Genomic DNA, 24,059 nt, shown 5'->3' with positions numbered 1-24,059 from the left:
GGAAAAACTGAGTTAGAACCGCATGACCGCATGCACACTCACTGTTTCTACAATGCATAGCTTTCTTTAAGCACTTTGGTTGCTTCATTAAAATATATCAGATTTGGTCAACATAATCCATCAAAGTTGGTTCACCTTATTTGCTTTGGGTGAGTGTGATTACATTTGATTTTATATTGACACAAATTGGACTGATGATCCTGCCCAAGTGAATCCTTGGGGTCAAAATGGAAATGATTTCAAAGTCATTCCAGGAGCACGTCACAAGCTACCATCTGGAAATAAGTAACATGATTAAAGAAGTAATTTGGATTGACATGATTTAATACCGCCACACATTTCCATCTAAATGGTGTATAACTAGTCTTTACTTAGTCGTATTATGCAACCTAAAAGCCATAATCATTTAAAAACATGCAGTTATTCAGACTTAATTCATTCTATTTTCACTCCTGCTTTTTAAGTGAGCAGTATAGTGAATTTTATTTTAATTCACACTATATTAGTTAAACCCCTGAGTGCACTGAAGGTGAATCTTGGTGCATAAACAAGTACTTTTTCTTTGTTTTATTTGGTTCGGTTTTTACTGAATGAATCAAGACTGATGAGTAAACCCTACAGTATGCTGCCTCATTCATGAATATACAGTTAGTTTAACTAACCAGTACCAAATCCAGCCCTAATCAATACATTTATTCAACCATAAGGTTACTAAAGGAAGCTTCCAGAATAGTATGCAGTACTGTATACTAGATTACTAGACTGTTAGTGCAGTATGTTGTTTCAACAATGGTGTATATTGACCCATTTCTTAATGCTGAAAGAAAGCTATATAATCATTTGGAAATTCTCTGTTTTTTTTTTATTTTAATGCTGATTCTATATTTTTAATTTTTTTTTTTACATTTGACTTGTAACAAGTTTCACTTAGATAACATTTCCATTAAACTAGATGTAATATTAATTGAAGCATCTCACGAAAGTTTATGATGGTGACGCGACTGTCAAACATTGTCCCCGACAAGTAAATCAATTAATTTTTATATATCTGCACTGTCGCACTTATGTGCTCTGACTGGAAGCTGACCTGTGAAATGTTCTAAGACGATATAAACTGCCATCATCAGATGTTCGGGTCCATTTTCCAAAACTTATTTGCCTGGCAGCAGTGTAACTGATTCATAACAGCATGCTGGAACCAAGGAAATAACTAACCAAATACCAATAACTGATTCTACTTGCCGATTTCAGTTCGTTAGTAGATGTAATTCTTGAAAATACATTTAACTTTTTCAGAGCTTTCTCAAGTCTGGGGAATTGACCCCTGCTGACATCACGGTGATGTCATTAAGACCATCTCACAGTTGGTTATCTACCCCAGAAACTAGATCAATGAGATTAGCTCACCAACCATATCAGCTGATATTAGCTTTGGTGTATTTGAATTGTATGAAACAGCAGTGCTGTTCTGAAGTTTATTACTACAGCTATCCTCTGTTTTTTTTTTTTTTAACTTCTCTTTATTGAGGTTCTGACAGCATTACAAGTATATCTGTTCAGCACTTTTATAGAACCACTTTTTTTTTTTTTTCCCTCCCCAAAATTGAACATTTTAATGGGAGAACACAACTCAGCAGGACACACTAAACAGACATAATACCCCAGTAAGGAAAAAAAAAAAAAAAAAAAAAGACAAAACAAAAAGTAGTAGTGGGGCAGAGTAAGACAGATACGGAAATAATAAAAACTAGACAAAATAAAACACACACCATCAGGCTGGCATAATGATATTGCTAGGGCATGCTGTAATTATTTCACATGTTAGCTAGGTAAACCAAAGTTCACTCCAAGGGGGTCCACTTTGTCCAGAACGGGCTGCCATATTTTGATAAATCCCTTGACATTGTCGTGGAGGGTATAGGTCAGTTTTTATCCTCTGTTTTTGTGCATGGGCTGAACATCCTGAATTAAGACTCTCAGTTAAATTTCCGACTTCGAAGAAAAGGATTCCCACTTCCCAGTTCAAAGGGAAAGCACGGCCCTCGTAACGTGGGCTTGGATGCTTCACGCTTACAGACAAGCAGCAGTTTTAGAACTACGACTGAAAAAAATGAGGACATGGACTAAAGAGAAAAATAAGCCAATTTCTTAGAGACTGACACTTCTATATTGATGTTTATCACTGTCTTGTCTTTCATTTCCTGCCCTTTCATGACCCAATTTTTTATGGTCTTTCACGTCCCATTGTCAGTGATCTTAGTCATCTTTGCAGAATCTTTTTCTTTTTTTTTATAGGGATCAATAAAATATGGTACAATGTCACACACATACACACACACCATATGGAAGTGAAATGCAGCATCCCCAGAGAATGCAATTAAATGATTCAGTGAATATGAACCCCGTTGGGGATTCATTTTCCCAGCGAGCACCATGACAAACTCAGATGAGTGGGAAGAAAATCTGTCCTGGCATCAGTTTCAGCAAAATTAAATCCCATCTACCATTTGTCATACCTCCTGCAATAATTTGGCCATCATCTCCGTGCACTTTTATTCCTTGTCAATCACAACCACAGGTGAACTCAACGGTTACCATGGAAACGAGTGTGGCAGCAGCGAACGTGACAAAAACAGGAAGTCAGCAGCACATAAACCATAGCTGCTCTGTGCTGCTCACCTCCTCTACCACATGATCAGAGCAAAGAGGAAGAACGTTCAACCACTGCCTGTTTATTCTCAACACCGGTGAACATGGTTCAAAAGACTGTCGCTATAACCCATCTACAAGAATAAGTACTGGACGTTTTAATTAATCGTCTATCCCACAGAGGGTGGAGGATGGACGCTGAGCGTTACCTGGTCAAGAAGGTTGAGTCGTTTTACGTAGGCCTCTTCAGTGTGGAGTAGCTCTTTGGCGATGTTCAAGAGCTTCTGAGCCTCTGAGCACTGAGGAAAATAAACACAAGCACCAGATTTTACATCTGAGACATGAAAAGCAAATAAAAGCACCAACCCCACCATGTTACATTAGAGGAAACCTTTTACTCTTCCAGCAATGACAAGCTTTCATAATCCAGAGTTTGAGTCAGGTACTCCCTTTTTAAGGGTGAAAACCAGTAAAAAATTAAAAAAAATAAATATAATAAAGAACACTTTCAGGAAATGTACCTATTGTAGTTAAAACAACAAAAGGTCAGAGAGAGTCATATAAGCACAAGGTCATTTCACTTTAAAACCAGCTCGTGATCAATAGATTATTAGTTTGCCTGCAACTGCCCCCTGCAGCTGTTTATCAGGAGGATAAACTGATAACCTTTCTGAATTCAATGTCCATGTTGGCATCGCTGACGTCTGTTGCATTGAGAAATACCAAAGCATGGCTGCAGGCAGGTTTTGCTCTTAAACACATTAATGAAAGGGAGCTAATAACTCTGAGCCCTTTTTAAAAGTTGTAACAAAGATGTGGTGGTGAAATGAGCAAATGTTGGAAATATAAAATGAGTAAGTATGATTTTTTTTTTTTTTTTGGTAAGACATTAAAACTCTTTAGCATGGAAATCCAGCATATAGTTCTTAACCACATTTAGATAATCCCTTATTTTATTTCTCTAAGGTGAGAACAGAGGTGTTTTTGTCAGCAGGATTAGCAAAGTACTACCGAGCTTATTTCCTGGGATTTGATGAAGGTCTTGGCCGAATTTAAGCGAGAGCTCCTTCCATTTTGACACAGATCCGCATCAACATTTATATAAAAAGCTATGAGGACGGGAGCTTTATCCATGTGCACTTCTGAGATACAAGTTTTTGAATTTTCATGTTTGTTTGACTACACTGCACTACAGACATATGTTGAACCCTTTGCACTGAAAAGCCGAATGAGGCATTGTTATTAACCTGCATTTGTCAAACTTCCATTAAACTTACACTCTGAACACTTTGATTCTGCAGGTGGATTTAGATATTTAGTTTCCCCATTGTTGTTGTACTATACTGTACCTGTACTATAAAGAGTTTGATGTTCAAAATGGGTAAAAATGAAGGGTGAAAAAAATAGAAAAAAAAAATGATGTTTTGCTTGAAAAGAGGTAAATACAGTCAAATCAAACTGGCTGATATCTTGGCAACCTGTTACAGATTTAGCTGCAATCATAATATCATGTGTCAGACAATTTTGAAGTCTCCAAAATGCAAAAATATGTATTTCTTACATTGTTCCCAATTGATCTGTGACACGTTGGCTCATCTGACAAAAATGTTGAATTTTAAGTCAAAAATTTGACATTGAAGCTCTTTTTTCATTTCTCTGTGACCAAGAAAATCTATTCATGCTTACTTTTAACGTCAGGTGTACATGTGATCCGAGAAGACTTAGGTGTTGCACTGAAACAGTCGATTCAGACTTTAAAATGAACTATACAAAATAAAACTAATTTGGAGCACTTTAAACAGCCACTTCTGTCTTTTGTTGATTCATGTATTTAGTTGATTACAAATGGAAAACAGGAAATCAGAATTGGAAAAAAAAACTAAACAATCCGTATCAGCAAATCGGACCTTAAAGAAGAAATTTGGAATCAGGGTATCTCTTAAGAACATCAATAATAATAATAATAATAATAAATTTAATTTATAACGCACTTTCCATTCGAGAATCTCAAAGTGCTACAAGAAAGTAAAAAATAAAAAAAAAAAATAAAATAAAAAATAGAAAAATAGAATAAAATCATTTATCATAGCTGGCATATGCTTTCTTAAAAAGGTGGGTTTTGAGCCCTCTCTTAAAAGAGTCAATTGTCTGCGGTTCTCTCAGGTGGGCGGGGAGGGTATTCCATAGTTTGGGGGCAACGGAGCAGAAGGCCCGGTCTCCCATTGTGACCAGTTTAGTCAAGGTGGGTTTGAGGAGGTTGTTCTTGTTTGCTGAACGGGTGCGAGTGGGGGGCTGAGGATGGATCAGTTCCTTGAGGTAAGGAGGTGCGTTGCCATGGATGCATTGGTACGTGAGTAGGGAGATCTTGAATTCAGTCCGGGAGGAGATAGGGAGCCAGTGCAGTGAGTGGAGGATGGGAGTGATGTGGTCATATTTGCGCACTCTCATCAGGATCCTAGCAGCACTGTTCTGAATGTATTGAAGCTTTTTGAGGCTCTTGCTTGGGATCCCGATGAGAAGTGCGTTGCAATAATCAAGCCTGGAGGAGACGAAGGCGTGGACACTGTTCAACACTGTTCTTGGTTAGTAAGTTCTAAGGTTTAAAACTTCACCAATCAGCCCTTAACACTTTGAACACTGTGCTGGTGAGCAGGTCCTCCTTGTCCAAACAGCTCCAAACAATGACATAAATAATATCCAAACCTGAGATGTTGCCAGTAGATACTTTGGACCTGTAAGGTGCATGCAAACCTTTTTATTTTTCCTTGCAAGATTTTTGTTTTCCAGACAAACATTAACACAGTTATCTCAGATTTTTGTTAAGGAGAGTAGCCTCTCCTTTGGAGTTTTTGCAAGGCCTGTTGCAGTCCTGCCGGGGGAAACGGCTGCCACATGAGGGGGCCTGTGAATGGTCTGCAGAAATGTAACTGTAGGAAGCACGTGTTAATGTAAAAGCCACGTGAATTCCAGGATGCAGGTATCTCCGAGTCAACATAGCACTGAAACGTGAGCAAAGTTACTCACGTTACCTCCCAGAGGTTCTAATATTATGACTGATTGCTGCACGCAAGAGATTTACATGCACAAGCAACAAACTTGAGGCACATAACTGCTACTTTCCTGTATTTAAATATAAAAATGTCATGAAGATCATGGAAAGTGTAAGAAAGAAAGCCTGAAAATTGTTTTGTATCATATTTGTCACACAGCTGTCTCAGAGTCTTAAATGTGAAGATGACACTTGGAGTTTTATTTTGGTAACATTAAATAGTAGCTGTAATGGTTCACAATTTGAACGTGGTAATTTAACTTTAATTGGACTCTGGAGAGGAAGTTTCACGTTTATAAAACATCTCGAGCAATGTATGAAACTAGTGTGATACGTTACAGGTTGCTGAGGTGAATCTGAGAAAATATTAGTCCTCTCTCATTATGACTTGTTGAAGCTGAGATGACATAAAAATGTTTGAGTAAACATTAAAAATAAATGACGTTCTTCATAATGTTAATCTCTGTATTACTGGCTTAAAAAACTCATTGAGGTGATGGGATATTTAGCATATTGCGATAATGTGGATTTCATAACAGCCGTATACCAGATAAACACACACTCAACAGTTGTTTTGTATTTAAAAAAAACCCAACAATTTCATGAACTCTGACTATAAGTTTGACCAGAGGCTTTAACATCACATTTTCTATCATTGTCAAGGGTTAGATGGATTTACATGGTGCCCAAAAGTAAAGTTGTGGCCTGTTTACGTGACTTTATAAAAAAAAAAAGAAGGTGGTTGCATTCTTGTACACTCGGACGCTGAACAGATCATGGTGAAACTTTCTCAAACATACGCCCTGTGAGAAAATCCAGAACTACTACCCGCTGTTAAGCAAACAAAAAAGAAGCTCCAAATATTCACTGGTTGCAAGGTGAATGCCACACGAAGTCAGCAGAACTTGTTTTCAGTCAGCCTCCTGCAGTGTGCTTTACTGAAAAACCCACATCCTCTGTGACAAGGCTGTCATTATGCAGCCATCAACATGTCAGCTGCAGCGTTAGACACATTCACACATACACACAGAAACTAACAAGCATGGACACACACATTTGCAACACACCCTTCCTCTGCCACAGCAGTGCTAGGATGATCAGGAAACACTGAAGGGCAGAGATACCTTTCCCCCAAAACACTGTGGGTGCGGAAAGACAGCAGCGGCCACATGTTTGTGAGTGCATGTAGAGATTTGGGTCTGCATAACATTTGTAGATAAAAAAAACTAAAAAAAAACACATTTGATGAGGAACTGTTAGCTGACAAATGTGTTCATGCTATCTGCACCATGTACATTCCTCATCTTTCTCTACCAGAGTATGTTTAGCCCTGATACTTTTACCTCTGGGTAAATAATTACAGTGTAAAACTTCACTGCAAGCAAAAGGGTGCCTGCAGTTGGAAGTTTGAGTGTTGTTTACAATCAATAGTCCCGCTGAAATCTTAGCCCAGCTGTGGGAAGACTTCTGTCTGCAGACTCTCATCGAGTCATCAGCAGCAGCTCCTGTTACAGCTGCTGGGCAGGTATCTGTCCTTTCATGTGTGGGAAGAGCTGCTTTTAGATACAAGTCAGTCACTTGTGACCCGCAACTGAAGCGATAATAGAGTCTTAGGTTTCATGCAGAAGTATTCTTTGAAACTGTTCATCCAAGCTGAGATAATAATAGACACAAGCTGCTTTTTACTTGAAAGGCCTGAGATTAAGCTTTTTCTAACTTGCAAGTTGTGCTACATGAACTTTTCATTACAAAACATAGTTAAAGCTGTGTAGATTCAGATTTTTAATATGTTTTTTTAGTTCTATGGTTATGATTTGTGGGTTAACTCACCTTGTTCGCCTCTGAGTGTGCATCTGTCAGATAGGCGGTCTGTGCGTCCGTCAGCGAGTGTATCTCCCCACTGCTGCCCTCATCTAAGTCACTGTCCTCATCCTGCGTTGAGTCTCGCTTGTTGTCCAGGGTAACGCAGCAAGATACACTCTCTGTTTCAGTGACACTGTCATAATGATCCTCCTCATCAATGGCGTCCTCGTTGGGGAACACCTCCCCTTCTGCGGCGCACGATGGGCTGTCAATGCCACTGTCCCTGTTGGGAATCTTCCCATTCTGCTCTGAGGAGTCTGGATTATCCATGAGTTTATGTGAAGAGCCCTCTTCCTGCTCTGCTTTGTCGAGGCAACCCACCCTGCGCGCAATTTCATCCTCGACACAGTTGTCCAGGGCCCCGTTGCCTGAGCCGTCGATGTGCATGGAAGCCAGACGGGAAAGTTCGGAGACTTCATCAGTTTGGTCCACGATGCCAAGTGCAAGTTCGTCCACGGGAGAGGAGTCTCCTGCAACCTTTGCTGTGGTGTCCGTGCCGCAGGAGGGAGGGACGTCAGATGCAGTGTCCATTCTCAGACACAGGTGCAGCTGCGACCGTGGGAGCACCCCCAGAATGGGAACTCTGAAGGAAAATAGTGTTTTATAGATCATGACCAAATGAGTTTAACTACAATACAATTTGTTCACTTTACATCCACAGAAACGTTTATATACATGTGAAAGAGGAAGGATGACTAATTGGCTAGCATCAAATAACTCATTTTTTCAGAGCACATTTTAAGTATTAGGAAGCAACCAATGAAGATCTCAAGTTAAAATGGGTCCTTACTTTGAGTTCTCAAACCTCTCAATGAGCAGTCCAACCTTCTGGGCCTCTCTCTGCGGCTGTGCTCCCGACGGGGTTGGAGGCGGCTTTGGTTTAGGTGGGAGAGGGGGTGCGGGCAGAGGTCTTGAGGGTGCTGGCGGGATCCTCTTCGGCTTCTTGTCTTGCCCGAGTGCAAGGAGGTGCGGAGGTTTAGGGGGCACTAAAGATGCAGAGGTCCACACAAAGCAAGAGCAGGAGAGCAACAGAGACGCATGAGGCTGCTGACATTAACAAAAACCATCAGGTGACACGAATAAACGCAAGCCATAAAACCTCCATGACTGAGTCCAGGTGTCTAACTTGTTTGCATTCTTGTTAAAGCGCGGCATAAAACAAAAAGGTATAAAAGAAAAGGAGACAGAAAGGAGGCAGCAAAAGAGAAGCACAATCGACTCGGAGTGTCAGCTATCTGCCAACTTCCTTATTTCAGAACAGGATGCTGGAGACCAGCGTGTGCGTAAGCCACCACACATCCAGACAGATGAAAAAAAAAAAACAACAAAAACACACATACACACACTCAACACCAGACAAACAAAAACAGCACTCATACAAGCTTTTCCCCTATAGATGAGCACAGTTTCACCATCAATGGATGTATATCTAAATGCACTACATTTAGGAAACCCATTTGTTTGAAAGCAGGAAATATGATGATATGTCACAGTTGTTAATTCAAGCACTTCCTCTGCGTCTGCGTGCGTCACAGTCTGGTAGAGCACCAAACACCGAGCAGAGCTGCCTGCGAGCAGGTTGAATATAAACTAGTGCACGTGCCAACGACATACCTGTCCATTCTCTTCTGAAAATGTATCAAGACCAACCAGATAAAAAAGCTTTTATTCAGGTCTTTTATTGTCCAACACATTTATATACTAAATTTAATGTTGAGGGTCCTCAACTAAAATGATCAAGATTGCATTGGTCGTTTATAGAAAAATAGAATAATCTATCATGCTTTGCTTCTGGATTTAAAATTAGATATACATTAGAGACATAACATAACTGTATAAAAGTGTTTGGGCACGAAGATATTGTTGTTTTATCAATGACACCCACATTTATTTACTAGTCTTTTTAAGAACAACAAATACAGAAAACTGAAGTCCTAGTTATTGTCAAAACATCTGTATGGGTCCGTCTGCTTAAAGAGTTCAATCCGTGCTCGGTTCAGATGGAGGTCCCACTAAATACTGACTTATATTTGTAGAGTTATTTTATTCTGAACATTTTGTAATTTTACTTAGTGTATATACTGTATTGTCTTGAGGTCCACCAATAACCATTTTTCTATGGCTGCTGCCCATTTTCAAAATGTACCCGTTAATCAGCCGACGGATTAATCTGCTACCTCTAATATTGTCTCGGTTTTGTTCTTTATGTCCTGTCCTCTCACACGATAACCGGTCACGGCAGAAAGCCGCCCTCCCCCGTGTCTGAGTCTGGAGATCTCTTAATAAATCCTGAAAACAGAGAGTTCCTCTTCAGGGTGGTTACCTGCGGTCCTGCACAAGCTCAAGGCAAAAGAGACTGAACCAAAGGAAAGATTAAATGCAGTCTCGTCTGAAAAGAATTATTATGTACTGGATTCAATTTGATTTCAGTAAACTACAGGGACTGGATTATAATTAGACTGAACTTGAATTATTAAAAGTAATTATACAATAAAGACGTGTAAAGACAGAACAAGGGACAGAAGCGCTGAGTGGTGACTATAGTGCCATTAACAGTGTCCTGTGCCCCCTCAGCAATTGTTCTTGTGAAAAATGTTTCTATTTTTCATTATTCCACAGATTCTTTGGAAAAGCTACGGCTATCGCAGTCAGGAAGTCCTTCCTGCCAAGAGGGGAGTAGTGTACATCTGAAAGTGCACTGCCAGCACTGCAGCACACCGACAAGAACGGAAGTAGCTTACTGCGTCTAGAAGATAAAGACAATCGAAATATAAACTCTTATGCTACACCAGTTTTATCGTACATGTTCATTTGTTTCATGTGACCTTTTCTTTCTTTTACATTTTTAGTTTTTTTTCAACCTTTTAAATTGCCATCATCCTTTGAGAGCAGGAGGGACTGATGTGAACTCAACTCAAAATGAAGGTGCAATTATTCCTCTAACATTGCAAGTTTTCTGCATTTTATGTCAGCAGAATATCCAAAATAAATGTATCCAACCTGATGGAAAGGTAGAGGAAGAACAGAAGAGCCAAGTGCTCTTCTAAAAGAATCTTAAGACAGGACATGTAATTTAAGGAATAAACTGAATAAATAAATGAAGATGCATAAATGTATATGACCGTGGCTTTAATAGGGCATTGGGGGCCAAGAAAGTACTGTATTTTATTGGCACAGACCTTACAAGAGTAATATATTGTATTTGACATAAATTATTTTGAAAACTAGTGTACAATGGGTTGAACATGTTGGCCATTTTTCCTAAAATTGTTCCATCAGCTTTCTACCAGCTAGTTACAACCCAAACATATCAGCCTGGTCTCTAAGGAATTCTTCTGTCCTCTTGCTGCAAGTCAGATTGAAGCTAAGACACCTGCGGAGGCCCAGTACTTTTCTTTAAACACTTGTTTCTCTTTTGTCACCATTGTGCATGTATTCCAATATTAATCACAATCACATAATCATGATTAGAAGGGATTATTCCTGCCATGTTTCTGCAGCAAACTTTGAACAGCTATAAGGCTTTTTAAATATCGAGGCCAAGTCTGTGGTAAAATGACCCAGTATCGTTCTCAGCAACTCCCTGAACATTGCACATGTTTTTTATATTTATCATTCTCCTAACGATGCCCAAAACAAACACTTGGGAACCACTGGCCTCCTTTGCACCGGCATCTCTTGCAGAGGTGACCTACTAAGCCGTGTGAGTGGCAGAGTGAGGCCACACTGCTGACATGTACCACGCTACAGAAAAGTGTGTGCCCGAGCACAACGAATAACAGTTTAATAGCAGGGGTCAGATTCTGGTGCCCCTTTCAATCTTACTGACGGTTCCAATGTCAGAGGGGCGTGGGGTGTTTTGTCTGGGGATCTTTTACCTTGAGGCTTCTGTGCGCTTGGTGTTCTGGGTGAGGCGGGGGGCTGGGGCCGCGGTTTGATGGCGGGCTTGTCGTGACATGGTCTGGGCGTCGGACCTTTCTTGACCAGCTGTGGAGAACACAGGTAGTCCACGGATCCACACGGGTACTGCAGAGAGGAGGCAGGCAGGTCTGCAGAGAAGAGCAGTGAAAATAAGCACAAAATCGGTTATCGATTGCTCTGACAAGATTCTTTTAAAACACACATCCATCCCTTAAACAGGACAATCCTGCTATAGCAATGCAGCAGTGTGCAGGGACTGGACTGCCCGTGAATGACCTTGAGCCCAGCGTGTCGTCCTCAGACAGTGAGCCGGGGGACCAGAGAAGAAAGGGGAAGCTCTGTAGAACAGGAATGGTTTCTCTCACACGCTGTGGTCTGGATCTGACCTAGATCATCTGATCTGCTGTGAACATTGCCTCTAAATAGATTGTGTGTCTGTGGGCGTGGGTGCCTGGGCGAGAGAGAAAGTGACATAATATTGCACAATTGTTCTGTACATCGGCTCAGAATTAAAGCCACATTGAGCTCTCACACATCACACATCAGTCATGTGTTTGTTTCTATTATATCCCTCACATCGCCAAGTGCATCAACTATTCAAAGCAGCAGCACCAATGTGACTGATCTGGGACGTGATAATGTTTGAAGCAATAAAAGCTTCATTCAGATCACAGAATGGGATTTGGGATTTTTCTAGGTTATCAAAAGACCTGCTGATGTCCTCCTTCTTGCCAACAGTTCACTGTGTGTGTTTGAAAACACAATTATTCACATTTAGAACACTTTAAATTGTCTTTTATATGAAATGTGCTACACAAATAAACGTGCCTCGTCTTGCATTAGATCGGCAACGTAAGGTCCATAACACGCATGTGGAGGTCCACTTATCAGCAGGTACAAATCCAGGGAGAGGTGTCCTCGTGTGTTTTTATGAACAAAGCACACATCAACATCAGGTACAAATAAGGTCCACAGAAGAAAAAAGAAGCTTTATGGCTGTTGGATGCAGGTTGCTAAAGCTTCTGCTGAACAATTGATATATGCACCTGTTCTAGGAAAGTGGTTGATTTTGGCAACACATTTGCAATTCCTTTGACTAAATCTAAAGGATAAAAAATGACATGATAAAAGGATCTTTTGATGATTTTTATAGGCGTGGAGCTTAAGTTGCTTTTAATCAGTGTCTGAGATTTACACTTGTTTTGTCTCTTACTGAGTCACGCTCCCATTTTCTCTTCAGTCATTAACTTTAACGTCTCTCAGCAGCCCGAGAGTCACGGGGTTAACTGTAGCACCAGTTTCACCAGTGCTGAATTGTGGCAGTGCCGCAAAGTGATGTGATGATGTGGTAAGAGATGATCCGGATGAGAGTCTTGGGTTTATTTTGGGTGGTTTTAGCCGATGGGAGGGAAAGGAGACGCAGTAGCTAGACGAAGCAATCAATTATTATTAATAAAACTGAAACTGATATGTCAACGTGAAAAAATCTCCATCAGGATAAAAATGCATGGGAATACACACAGTCAGTTTGATAGATTAACTGCTAAAAACAGATGATCCGATTTCATTTTTATCCTTTTCAATACTGATCCTGATACCTGGGACACACCTGCTCTTTGAGTACTAGCTGATACCGAGAACCAGTGTTATTTTTAGATGAGTTCTTAAATTTTAACTAATATTTAGTCCTAACCGTGTACGATTGTAATTATTTTCACTATTGTCATGTCAAACTCTCTGTGCTCTTTCACGTGATGGATACTTAAAAGCTTAATCAGGCTGCTTGTGTTATATTTAGCAGCATTTCTGCCAACACTGGAAGCTGCATGTTGCAGGTTGTACTGCTGTGATTTTCTTGTGTAAAATTACTCCATGATGCTGACCGAGACTCAATCCATGAGTCACCGTTTCTATACCTGCCAAACCAAAACAGGAAGTTTGAATGTGCTAATCTTTTTGGATTCTTTTTATAAAAAAAAAAAAAAAAAAAAAATCTATTGATATCAGACATGGATGTAAACACTCGCTGATTCAGATGCCTTATTTTCTGCAGAATCGGTGAGTATTTCCAGTGCTGGTACTGGAATCACAAGAGGTCTCCTGCTAAAACAACAAAGGACCCCTGTTATCAGTTAAAAAGGACTTCCACATGAACTCAATGTCACCTTGCACCTGTAAGTATTTGCTTTTGTGTTCATACTGCAGGAATACAAAGCAGCTTTTTTTTTTTTCACCATATTCCTACCCAGGTTTTTGAGGAAATACACAGGATAAAAGTTGCTTAGTATTCATGTGGTCATGACCAAATAGCCACATTCTAGAAGAAAACTAGTGTTAGTACAGCGATACTTCTGGAGTTGTCGTGTCTCCACTCACCTCTATGATGACTACACTTGTGGATACCAGAGCAGCCTTTTAAAGGTTGTTAATGAAGTGTCTCTTCAAGCAAAAAAAAAAGGATATCAATCAAGAGATTATAATAACTTCCCAGAGCATGACACAGCTCTGCTCCTGCAGACACATGGAGTCGATCGCGTCACAACAACTCTCTTTCAACTTGATTACAGCCCAAAACTGCACAGACTCCTGGCACATCTAATTTGGTGTGTTTAAAGATGTGCTCCAGGCAGTGGAAAGAGAAAATTCGGTCAGTAATGAGCCCTGTTGTGCTGTCTGCCCCATGTGGCACGACTGCAGGTTTTCCCACCATCTCTGTACTCCACTGAAATAAATGCAAGGCTGGTGAAAACACTCACCAAGCTCTTAAGAGTCCAAAGATGAAGAGAGTCACAAATCAGTGGCTTCAGTAGGCAGCTTTTATATTACTTTTGACCGTTCTTGCAAAAAATGTAGCGTACTGTGGGGCTCTTGTCTTAATTTTGCTAAATCATGGAGGACTTGTGAGGCAAGCCAAGGGAAAACTTGACTTACGATCAAGAGAACAAACATGTCAGAGAGCCAAGTGACTGACTGTTGAAGAACTCTTTGACCCAAGACTGCTTGTGGTCTCTCCTGGGAAAAACAAACAGCAGTGGAAAACAGAGGCATAATGGCCGGTACCTCTGGTAACGCAGCGTAGCCATGGTTACCTGGAGTACAACGCGACCCTCATATCAAGCTGCTTTACACCAAACAGAAACATGATGATGCAGCAGAAAGAAAGCGGCTGACAAACCCTTTTTTCTCAAAGACAATCTACACGAACCACAAAAATAAAGCACAACAACTCATCTACAGAGACAACAGAATAATATGTGAACAGGCAAATGAAATCTTATAAAACAATACTCTTGGAAAAGAGCTTGTTGAAGAACGTTACCTTGCCTCCAGCGTTTCAGTTTAACATATCCAGAGTCCAAGGAACAAGTGAAAGGGAAACTCTTCCGCACAGCCTCGTCGGTATCACATTAAATCCTGCCCTCCCAGTTTTCCAAAGTGCATGTGTGCAACTGAGACAACTCTTTGTGGCATACAGATAAACACACACACCCTAAACTGCAGTTCAAAGCTCAGTCCTGCCTTGTGGCCAGACAGGCGCATTCCCTTTCCGTTCCCAGTTTTTGTTCTTGGAACTGAAACGTCTGTTCACCTGCTGAACTTTGTCCAAGTAGCTCCTCCCGGAGCCTGAATGACGAGGCCGGTGTGTCACCGCGGAGCCCAGTGCTCTCAGCATGCCTCTACAGCCTACAAGGAGTGGACTTTGCCCTTAAGACACTTGAGAACACACAAACACTAAAGCAGTGTTTGAAGACGGGAAGCAGTCACCTGAGTTGTTAAATGATGACTAAGTCATTTAGAAAAGGACTTTTGGGATACAAAAAGTAGCAGTGATCGGAGCCATCTTATTCTAGTTATTTAAGGACTATTAAAAAGTATATATCCACTGCTCCACTTAGGCTGCGTTACCGTGACAACCTGTCCTAGCATGTTACACTAAACATCCCTTTCAGTAGACGAACCAGGTAACAGATAATCTCCCGTCTTACCTGGCCATTCATGGCCACGGGGTGAGTCACTTTCCTGAACTGATCAGCAACATGAGAGCTTGGGGAATATTTTGAATTGTAACCTGAAAGACAGCATTTCATTACGTGTTTATGAGCGCAGCAAACTGCCGCTGTACACCTGACTGGCAGAAATATTGTGTCTTGATGTCTTCTCAGGGTAATTATTGTGTTTGTCATGAGGGAAAAACTAGAAAAACACAACACTTGCCGTGTGTTTTAGATCTGTGTGTTAGTGATTTTAGAACATTTGACCAAACATAAGAAAGTAAAATAATCTTTTTTTCTTCAATAACTAAGATAAGAGTCGATTTTTCTTTTTTTTTTTAGACTGGCGTTGTCATTACGATATCCAGTGAGTGACCGAGCAAGAGACGAAAACAAGAGTAAATCTTGGTCAGTGTCAGTAATAGGAGCTGAACGTCCACACCTTTAAGGGTTCCTTTGTGCCACATTAACTTCAAATTGTTGAACTGTTGAGTTCCTTTATGCATGTAGAGTAGGGCTGGGCGGTACGGACTAAAAAATGTATCACGATAATTTCTGGCATTTATCCCGATAACGATAAAAATGACGATAAAAAAAAATACCAATACAAAAAGTGTCATCAAAGGGAATCTTTCTTTCTTTCTTTCTTTCTTTCTTTCTTTCTTTCTTTCTTTCTTTCTTTCTTTCTTTCTTTCTTTCTTTCTTTCTTTCTTTCTTTCTTTCTTTCTTTCTTTCTTTCTTTCTTTCTTTCTTTCTTTCTTTCTTTCTTTCTTTCTTTCTTTCTTTCTTTCTTTCTTTCTTTCTTTCTTTCTTTCTTTCTTTCTTTCAGGCTCATTTCTTTCTTTCCTTCTTTCTTTCTTTCAGGCTCATTTCTTTCTTTCTTTCAGGCTCATTTCTTTCTTTCTGTCTTTTTTTCTCATTTCCTCAATTTATCGTTTTTATCGTGAGATGACAAATTCTTACCGTGGGGAATTTTTATGACGGTTTATCGTGAACGGTAAAATATCGCCCATTCCTAATGTAGAGTAGTTTTTGCTGTAACCAGTTAATATATAAATAAAACAAAATTGAACTATTAAAGCTCGTTGTCTGTGAGACTAAAGCTTCTGGCCATGCAGCCTTTTATGATAATTAGTGAGCATTATGTTCACGTGTGTTTTATCATATTACTGTTGTCATATAGTGTTTATAGGTATATAACCAACACTGCAATCCATTCGTCTCGTAAGTTCAGAAAGCTGAGGTGTGAAAGATGGCGTAAGGATTGACGTCAAACTTTGCTGCTTTAAACCAGCTATTTCTTTCTTCCCTGTTACTGGCAACGGAAGTTGATAACAAGCAATCACATCGTAATATTGGCCTTGAAACGCCTCAAGAGTATGTTGACACTGGCCCGGTGAACTTCCTCCAGCTTTTGTGAGGTCAAACAGAAGAGTTTTAACAGTTTCATTTTACAGTGATCACCATCATCATTCTGGTCTGAGCATCTCTCCCATCTACTGTTATCCGGAGACTGTGCAGCCACATGTATATAAAATGAAACAACTGCAGTTTGAATTTCATCTAAGTAAATCATCTGACTGGAAAACCAGCTCAGTTGGTCCCACTAGGAATGCTCCTGAACCTCCCAACCAGCTACACGAGGTCTTCAAACACATAAATGTAGAAAATCCACAAACTCAGCCGCCTGTCAGTCACCGTCAGCCCTGAGGCGACCCCCGCACACTCGTTCATCACCCATCATCCCGTGAGTACAGTCCTCTAGTGCCGGTGCTGCCTGGGAGATATATCACTCAGACTCATCAGCCTCTCAACTCAGACAATCAGTCAATCAGGTCTCCTATCAGCAAACCGAGCCCCGGTGAGGATGAGCTGACAACCGTGCTCCAATAACTTCAGCAAACTACAACCCGACACCCCACCAAGATGCAATCCCCCCCCCCCCCCCCCTTGTGTGATACCTCATTATTTCAATGTCACAGTCACATTTTTCAGCTTTTGTCTTCACTACCCCTCATCTGTTTTCCCCTCATACTGTGTCCTTGTTTCTCTAAGGTTCAGACTATATTGATCCATTTTCCACAGAAACGTATCGATCCATTTTCCTGAAACAGTTGCAATGTCTCATCCAATGGCTCCTAGATATGCAACAGTCACTGAAGCACAAATAGAGTATCAAACCTTTCTGTCCTGCAGAACCAAGAAAATAACTCAAAAGAGAGAGATGAGAGGGGTGGAGAGTCACCTTTACCCCTGTTTCATCTGCTGTACATCCACCCACACCTCTCTGTGTCTCCCTCATCTTATATGTGGCAGAGACTGTAATGACTGCTCTGACCTCCATCTACTTCGGTTATCTCCCCAAGGTTAATAACCAGAAACATATCTGTTAGAGGCTCGTTTTACAACGCAGAAATCTGTGATACAAAGATGTGTGCTCTGCGTTACAAATGTGATACTTGCCACAGCAGAATGTGGCAATTCAGAGGAGCTGAGGACAGTCCCAGTCTAGCCATGGGCTTTCAAGAGTTTTTATAAATAATTTCTATCTTATTCAAACAGTGAAAATGCATTAACAATAAATGTTAGTGGGGACTGTGGCTCAGCAGGTCAGATCTTCCAGCCTCCCTGACAAAGTTGGTGAAGACACAGAGCACAATGCTGCACCTAGTATATCACAAGTGAGTAGAGCTGTTCGATTTTGCCCAAAAATAAAATCTCGATTTTTTTCTCTCAAAATCCGATTACGATTATTTTGTGAATTGACAAAAGGCAAAGAAATTATTTCAAATATGCTGTTTTTTTATTGAACATTTGCCCCATTGGGCTTTAAGTGCAAACTTTGCTCTTATTAAACCAAAAATGAATGAATAAAGTGCAAAACTCTGTAAAATAAGTTGAAAAAAAGTTTTAAAAAATATAATAAAACATAAAATTTTATCTCTGAAAAAAAAAAAATCAGCAAATCAGCACTTGCAAACATACAGTAAGTTTTATTTCCAATTAAATAAAACAAGACATTTTCTAATTAAACTAAACTGGGTCTTTGCATTCTAAATAATAATGCAACCCATGAAGGAGGTAGAGGTGTGTAATGTCAGTCATTACATATTGCATATTACATTGCATATTCACATTTGCAAGTTTTTTGCAAGGAACACGAGCCGGTCTACCGCATCTGGCTTGAGGGATGCCCGGTGGCATGTTACAACGCCCCCTCCTACACTAAAGAGCCTCTCCGATGGGGCACTTGTCGCAGGTATTGAGAGGTATTTCCATCAATCATTAATATGGTATCAATCATGAATATGCGTGCAGACAAGGTAAAAAAAAAAAAAAAAAAATCGATTTTGCGATTTTCACGTTTTAACATCGTTCTAATTACATAATTTTTTATAATACGTGATGTGTGTGTACAATAAAAAAAAATCCATACAAATGCATGGATGAGTGTGAGTTGGGGTATAGCCCAGACAGGCTGTACTGTGGTTAAAAATGCATCATAACAGCTGCTCATCTGCTCCAGGACCTACAGCAGCTCTCTAACTATAGTCAGAGCTCCCTCATGAACTAACAAAGCTCCATCTCTCAGTTCAGCAGTTTTGGGAACACACATACAAGCGATCATGCATGTGCACAAATACTGAAGGATCAACAGCTACCCAATTACGTACTGAACACGGCAGCTGATAACAAATGTGCATTCATCTTTCTTGTCAGGTTTGGTTATGCAGCCGTTCACATTCTTTTCTTCTTTCACATGCAAGAGCCTGGAGCCCTTTGTGAAAAATATTTATTGTGTTAATTAAGAATCGGTGGTGCCTCCAGTATCTCTGGTGCCATGGCTTCTCAGAAAATGAGGGCGGGGCGAGTCATCTTGTTGGGTCTGTCCTCTCCACATAATTCAGGCCACTGGGCACAGCAGGGATGAGGACGTGTCTTCCACACCAAAGTGGGAAGATTTCGGTAAAAATTGAGGAACAGTTTAGAGAGTTTGAAGCATGACAGAGGTGACACAAAGCATTAATGAACTGGGTTAAGATTTACCTATCTATCTGTTCATGTAATGATGTACGGTAGCCATCGACAAGTAGAAAATACTCAACAGAGAGTGACTGACAAGTTCATATCAGAGTGGCATCCCCCATGTCGAGTCCAAAACTAAGTCCAAGCACTTTTAATCCAGTCTGCTCTGAATAACTAAAGAAGAGGCCACTGTGATGGCAAAAGAGATAAATTATACTACTAATAAACCAGGAAGGTCATGGTCAACCAGAAAAAATAAAACAAAGGGCATGTCTTGTTTATCAGGCGGCAGAATGACGCGCTAAGAAGTAAGCAGAAAGATGAAAAACCAAACACTGTCGGAAACTATAATAAACACAGGCACAAGTCAAATGGCATATTTTATTGGCCAGACACTATGCGGCCTTGATGGCTGGTCATAAGAAAAGCTGACGAAGAGATATGACACACTCACTGTCCCCCCACCCCCCACCCCCCAGCGTGACTCAAGGCCTTTACAATCCACAGCCAACGCCACATAAAGTACAAGTCACAGGAGAACACTCACGAGTCTGTAAGCACCATGTCGTTAGAGGGAGAAAGGAGTCATTAAAAATATAGTTCGAAGTAATTTTCCTATAAAAACACACAAAAAACAGGCATTGTGAAGAAAACTAAACTTTTGTTTAACTGACTACAGTCAGTCCTGTAAACCAGAGCGTTACGAGAAAGGAAACACAGATTTGTCAATTAGGACAAGGACAAAAAAAACACCACACACGAACACGAAAACAAGGGGTTTCACAGACCTGTGGAGATGAGTGCCTAACTGTCCCAGAAACCACTGAAGCCTACTGAAGCGGCTCTCCGTGGTGGCTTCTCTCCTGTGTAACAGCAAAGCCCAGCTATGAACAATAACTAGTGTAAAGCTGTGCAGGAAAGCCCATCTTTTCCACTGCTCCATTCCCATGGGGCATGAAGGGGGTTGTAACAAACACAGGTCTCATCCATGAGTCACCAACACCCAAAGCTCAAAATAGTAATTTCAAAACAAATTCCAATCACTCGCTTCCTAACGAGGCTGAAATGTAATTTGTCTTGTGGAGGTTAACCTCCTGTATCAAGACTCGATGACTCTTTGTATCGACTAAAAGTCTTGGACTGATTACGTTACCGGGTATTGACAGACTTCATTGACAAATCCAAACACGCTATTGAACATATTAGCATGTGTGTATTCTTATCAACATGCACAAACAAAATCCTTGGCTCTTAATTCCACAGAAGCCTATCTGCACTGCCCACAAAACAACTCTGACACTTAACTCGTGTCAACATTGTAACTATCTCACTGTGATCTGCAAATGTTTTACAGCAGGCTGCAAAGTGCTCTGCTTTGGCCGCAGAAAAACATTAAGCTTCTAGCAGAAACACAGCCAGCTAAATCGCTCTCTCTCCCAAATAAAATGCGACCCACACAGACAGAACATTTCACAGGCGACCAAAACATACCTCACACAGCCACAGAATTACACCTCTGGAAAAGCCAATCTTCCCCCAGCAGAACCAGAGCAAGAAGTGGTGCGTTCAGTGCTTGTTCACGCGGCCTGACTCTTTTCGTGGACATACACGTTACGTTTGTCAGATGGGAATAATGACAGCGAGTAGATTCACCGTTTATGTATATATAATTTTGATTAGATGAATTTATTTTGGTTACTCAGTGATCTAGACATATCAGTAGTTGTTGAGATTTGTAACTCTCTTTAAGAAATAGTTACAAATCTGCAACTGCAGTGAGTGCTCTGATTAGAAATGAAGACCAAACATGTGATCCACCAAGCCCCAGACAAGAATTTGACATTCATCTTTATCATAAAGGAAATTAAAAGAAAGTTGTCAGTTAGACCTGCAATATTTTATTTAAAAACTTCGGCAGTATGTGAAAGACGTGCTCATTTTCCTGATTTCCTGTGAAGTTTCGGACTGGCAACAGAGAGGGAAAACATTTCCCCAAGTCATGTTTTATTGGATTCAGAGCGTGAAATGTTTTATTCCCCGATTTCAGTTAGGTTTTTGGCCGCAAGATACATTTTATTTCCTAGTTTTGTTGAGTTTATATGCACGAAATGAGGTCTTGTCAGCTACTCTACCTGAAGCTTGAAGTGAAAACACTTCAACATATTCACTGACTTGCAGCTCAGACATCAGCAAGCCCTGAACAAAGTGTTGCTTAAATAAAAGAGACACCTTTCTTAAACTTTAGTAAGACAACTGGTTATACCTTCACTCTAGGAAATGTAAGAACTTTGCTCCAAGGTGAACAGACTATTATTTGTATATAGCCTTTACAAATGTAGAAGAGATCTGCTACAAACATATGCAATGCACTCAAATGTATAACCATTATTATGGGGATTTAATTATATGAATTCATTAAAAGGACAGAATGGGGCACATTTAGGATTTCATAGACCTCAATATAGACAAATGTAGTCTTCAAAGTTAGTTTTTTTTTTTTTCCTGCATGTCCATAGCAGGACTCGATCGTTTTTAGACACTCTACAGACAATTGGGGACCAACGTGACTGATCCAGTAACAACAGAAATAGTTGTTGCTGGCAGACCCACTCTAAAAAAAAAACTAAAAAACTAAAACAATGAGCTGGTAATATTGTGTTAGACAAATGAACAGTAATCAAAAAAGTTATTTATCTTACATAAAAAGTTGAAGCTCGAGGGAGAATCAAAAATGGGATGTTTGCTTATAAAACTGCAGTTTAATGGATTTCCCAAACTTAAATCCACAGAAAATGGAGAACATTAAAGATCAGTGTGCCAAGTGTCACAAATGTTTAGTTTACTAAACCAGGCTGAGGAGGTATTTTTCAGTTGGAATTGTCACTATTTTGATGAAAATCTCATCCTTGTCCCTTTGCTTTCTTTATATAGCTTCAAATTACAACAAATGTCATCTCAAGGTACCTCAAGACTACAACTGAACTAGTCCAATTAATACAAAACCACTAAAATATAATAGCCTACCTTGTAAAACCAACAGATTGCTCCAAGACTATTCTTTGATATAATCCCCCATAACTAAGCAAGCGCCAGGTGACTGTGGAGAGAAGAACCTCAACCACCTGGAAGGGCGGCTAGCCACCCCAACCAGTTTCTGGTTGAGAGGACGGGAACGAGGAGAGAACAGTAGATCAGGAATACCTGCTGAAAACTGAAGACTTAGCCTTACATTCTACTTTCTAGCAACTCTAGGAACCATAAGTAAACCTGCAGTCTGAGCAAAGCACTCTGCTATGATAGAGCGTGGACATTAAGAGTATTATCTGTGAGGAGAAGAAATTAAACTCTATTCGGGATTTTACAGGGAGCCAATGGATCTTCAGAGGATAAAAGTATTATCTCTCCGGCTCGTTCTAGTCAGAACTATTGATAGAACATTGTGAATGAGAAGGAGGTTTTCTTAGAGAATCTATGACAACCCAAAAATAAGGAATTACAATAGTCTTATCGTTGTGTGGATCGTTTTTTCTGCGCCACTGGGATAGGATGTTCCTAATTTTAGCATTATTACGAACGTGAAAGGTGGTCCTCCAAACCTGTTTACATATACACATCAAAGGACAGATTCCGGTCAAAAATAACTCCCAGGTTTCTCACTGTAGCACTAGAAACCAAGGTAACATCATCTAAAGTAACTATAGGGCTGAACAACATGTCCCTGCAGTGCTCAGGTCCAGATACAACAACTTCAGTTTTATCTGCATGTAGCTGTAGGGGGTTTTATCCAAAGCTTTGTGTTTTTAAGACATACCTGTAGTCTGACTAACTGTCAGTCTCCTCTGGTTTTATGGAAGGGTATAACTGAGTATCATCAGTATAGCAAGGGAAATTTATGGCATACTGTCAAATATCATTACTTAACGGAAGCAAAAATAAGGTGAAAGGTGGTTTGAAATGGGGTTTTTTTCCCAATACTAGTAACATGTTCAATCCTAGAACGTTGTGATCAGTTGTATCAGATTCATCCTTCCAGATCTGTCCTCCAGATGTATACCCTTTTACAAATTTAGCTATATTTAGTGTAAAGGGCTTATGTTTCTGTGAATGTGTTGCCTCCAAACTGCCTCCCTGGACATAGCTGTGTGCTAGGTGAGGTGGATGGGTGCCCGGCACACCACCTTGCATCTGTTCCAGGCAGGATGGATGTCAGCATGCAGAGAGGAGTGTCTGTGAAGCTGCTGACAGCCAAAGCGTCCCAGAGCGGGCCGACCTGCCCAGTACGGGTCAATGTGTTGCCCATCCCTGTCCAGTTCAGTCCAGTATGCTCTAATCCAGAAAGGGTGTGTGGGGATGTGAAGGGCCGGGTTAATGAGAATGAAAGGTTGAGAGTGAGGAACTGGGTTGCTGTACCTCTGTGCTGATACACACTGGCTTCTTACCAACATACGCAGAGAAAATGAAAGGTCACTCACACTGAACAATGACACGTGTATTTTGACATCAGCATCATTTTTACAATGTCACTTGGCTTCTGGGAGGCCGTGTCAGCAAAGAGATCC

General features: G+C 40.4%; 1 protein-coding gene across 2 annotated transcripts in view; it reads right to left on the bottom strand.

Moving 5' to 3' along the window:
• fgd (faciogenital dysplasia) overlaps positions 1–24,059 on the bottom strand; it is a 66,707-nt gene that overhangs the window by 12,281 nt on the left and 30,367 nt on the right. For both annotated transcript variants that reach the window (XM_061735840.1, XM_061735841.1), the window contains exons 2-5: positions 11,440–11,610; positions 8,352–8,547; positions 7,529–8,144; positions 2,859–2,948 (exon numbers count right to left, since the gene is read on the bottom strand). In XM_061735840.1, the coding sequence (XP_061591824.1) occupies positions 2,859–2,948; positions 7,529–8,144; positions 8,352–8,547; positions 11,440–11,610 (1,073 nt within the window). The remainder of the gene's footprint in view (positions 1–2,858; positions 2,949–7,528; positions 8,145–8,351; positions 8,548–11,439; positions 11,611–24,059) is intronic.

This window comes from Cololabis saira, chromosome 12 (assembly GCF_033807715.1).
Source record: "Cololabis saira isolate AMF1-May2022 chromosome 12, fColSai1.1, whole genome shotgun sequence".
NCBI classification, from domain to species: Eukaryota; Metazoa; Chordata; class Actinopteri; order Beloniformes; family Belonidae; genus Cololabis; species Cololabis saira.
Note: the sequence above shows the minus strand (reverse complement) of the source record. Positions and strands in the feature narration are given on the sequence as shown.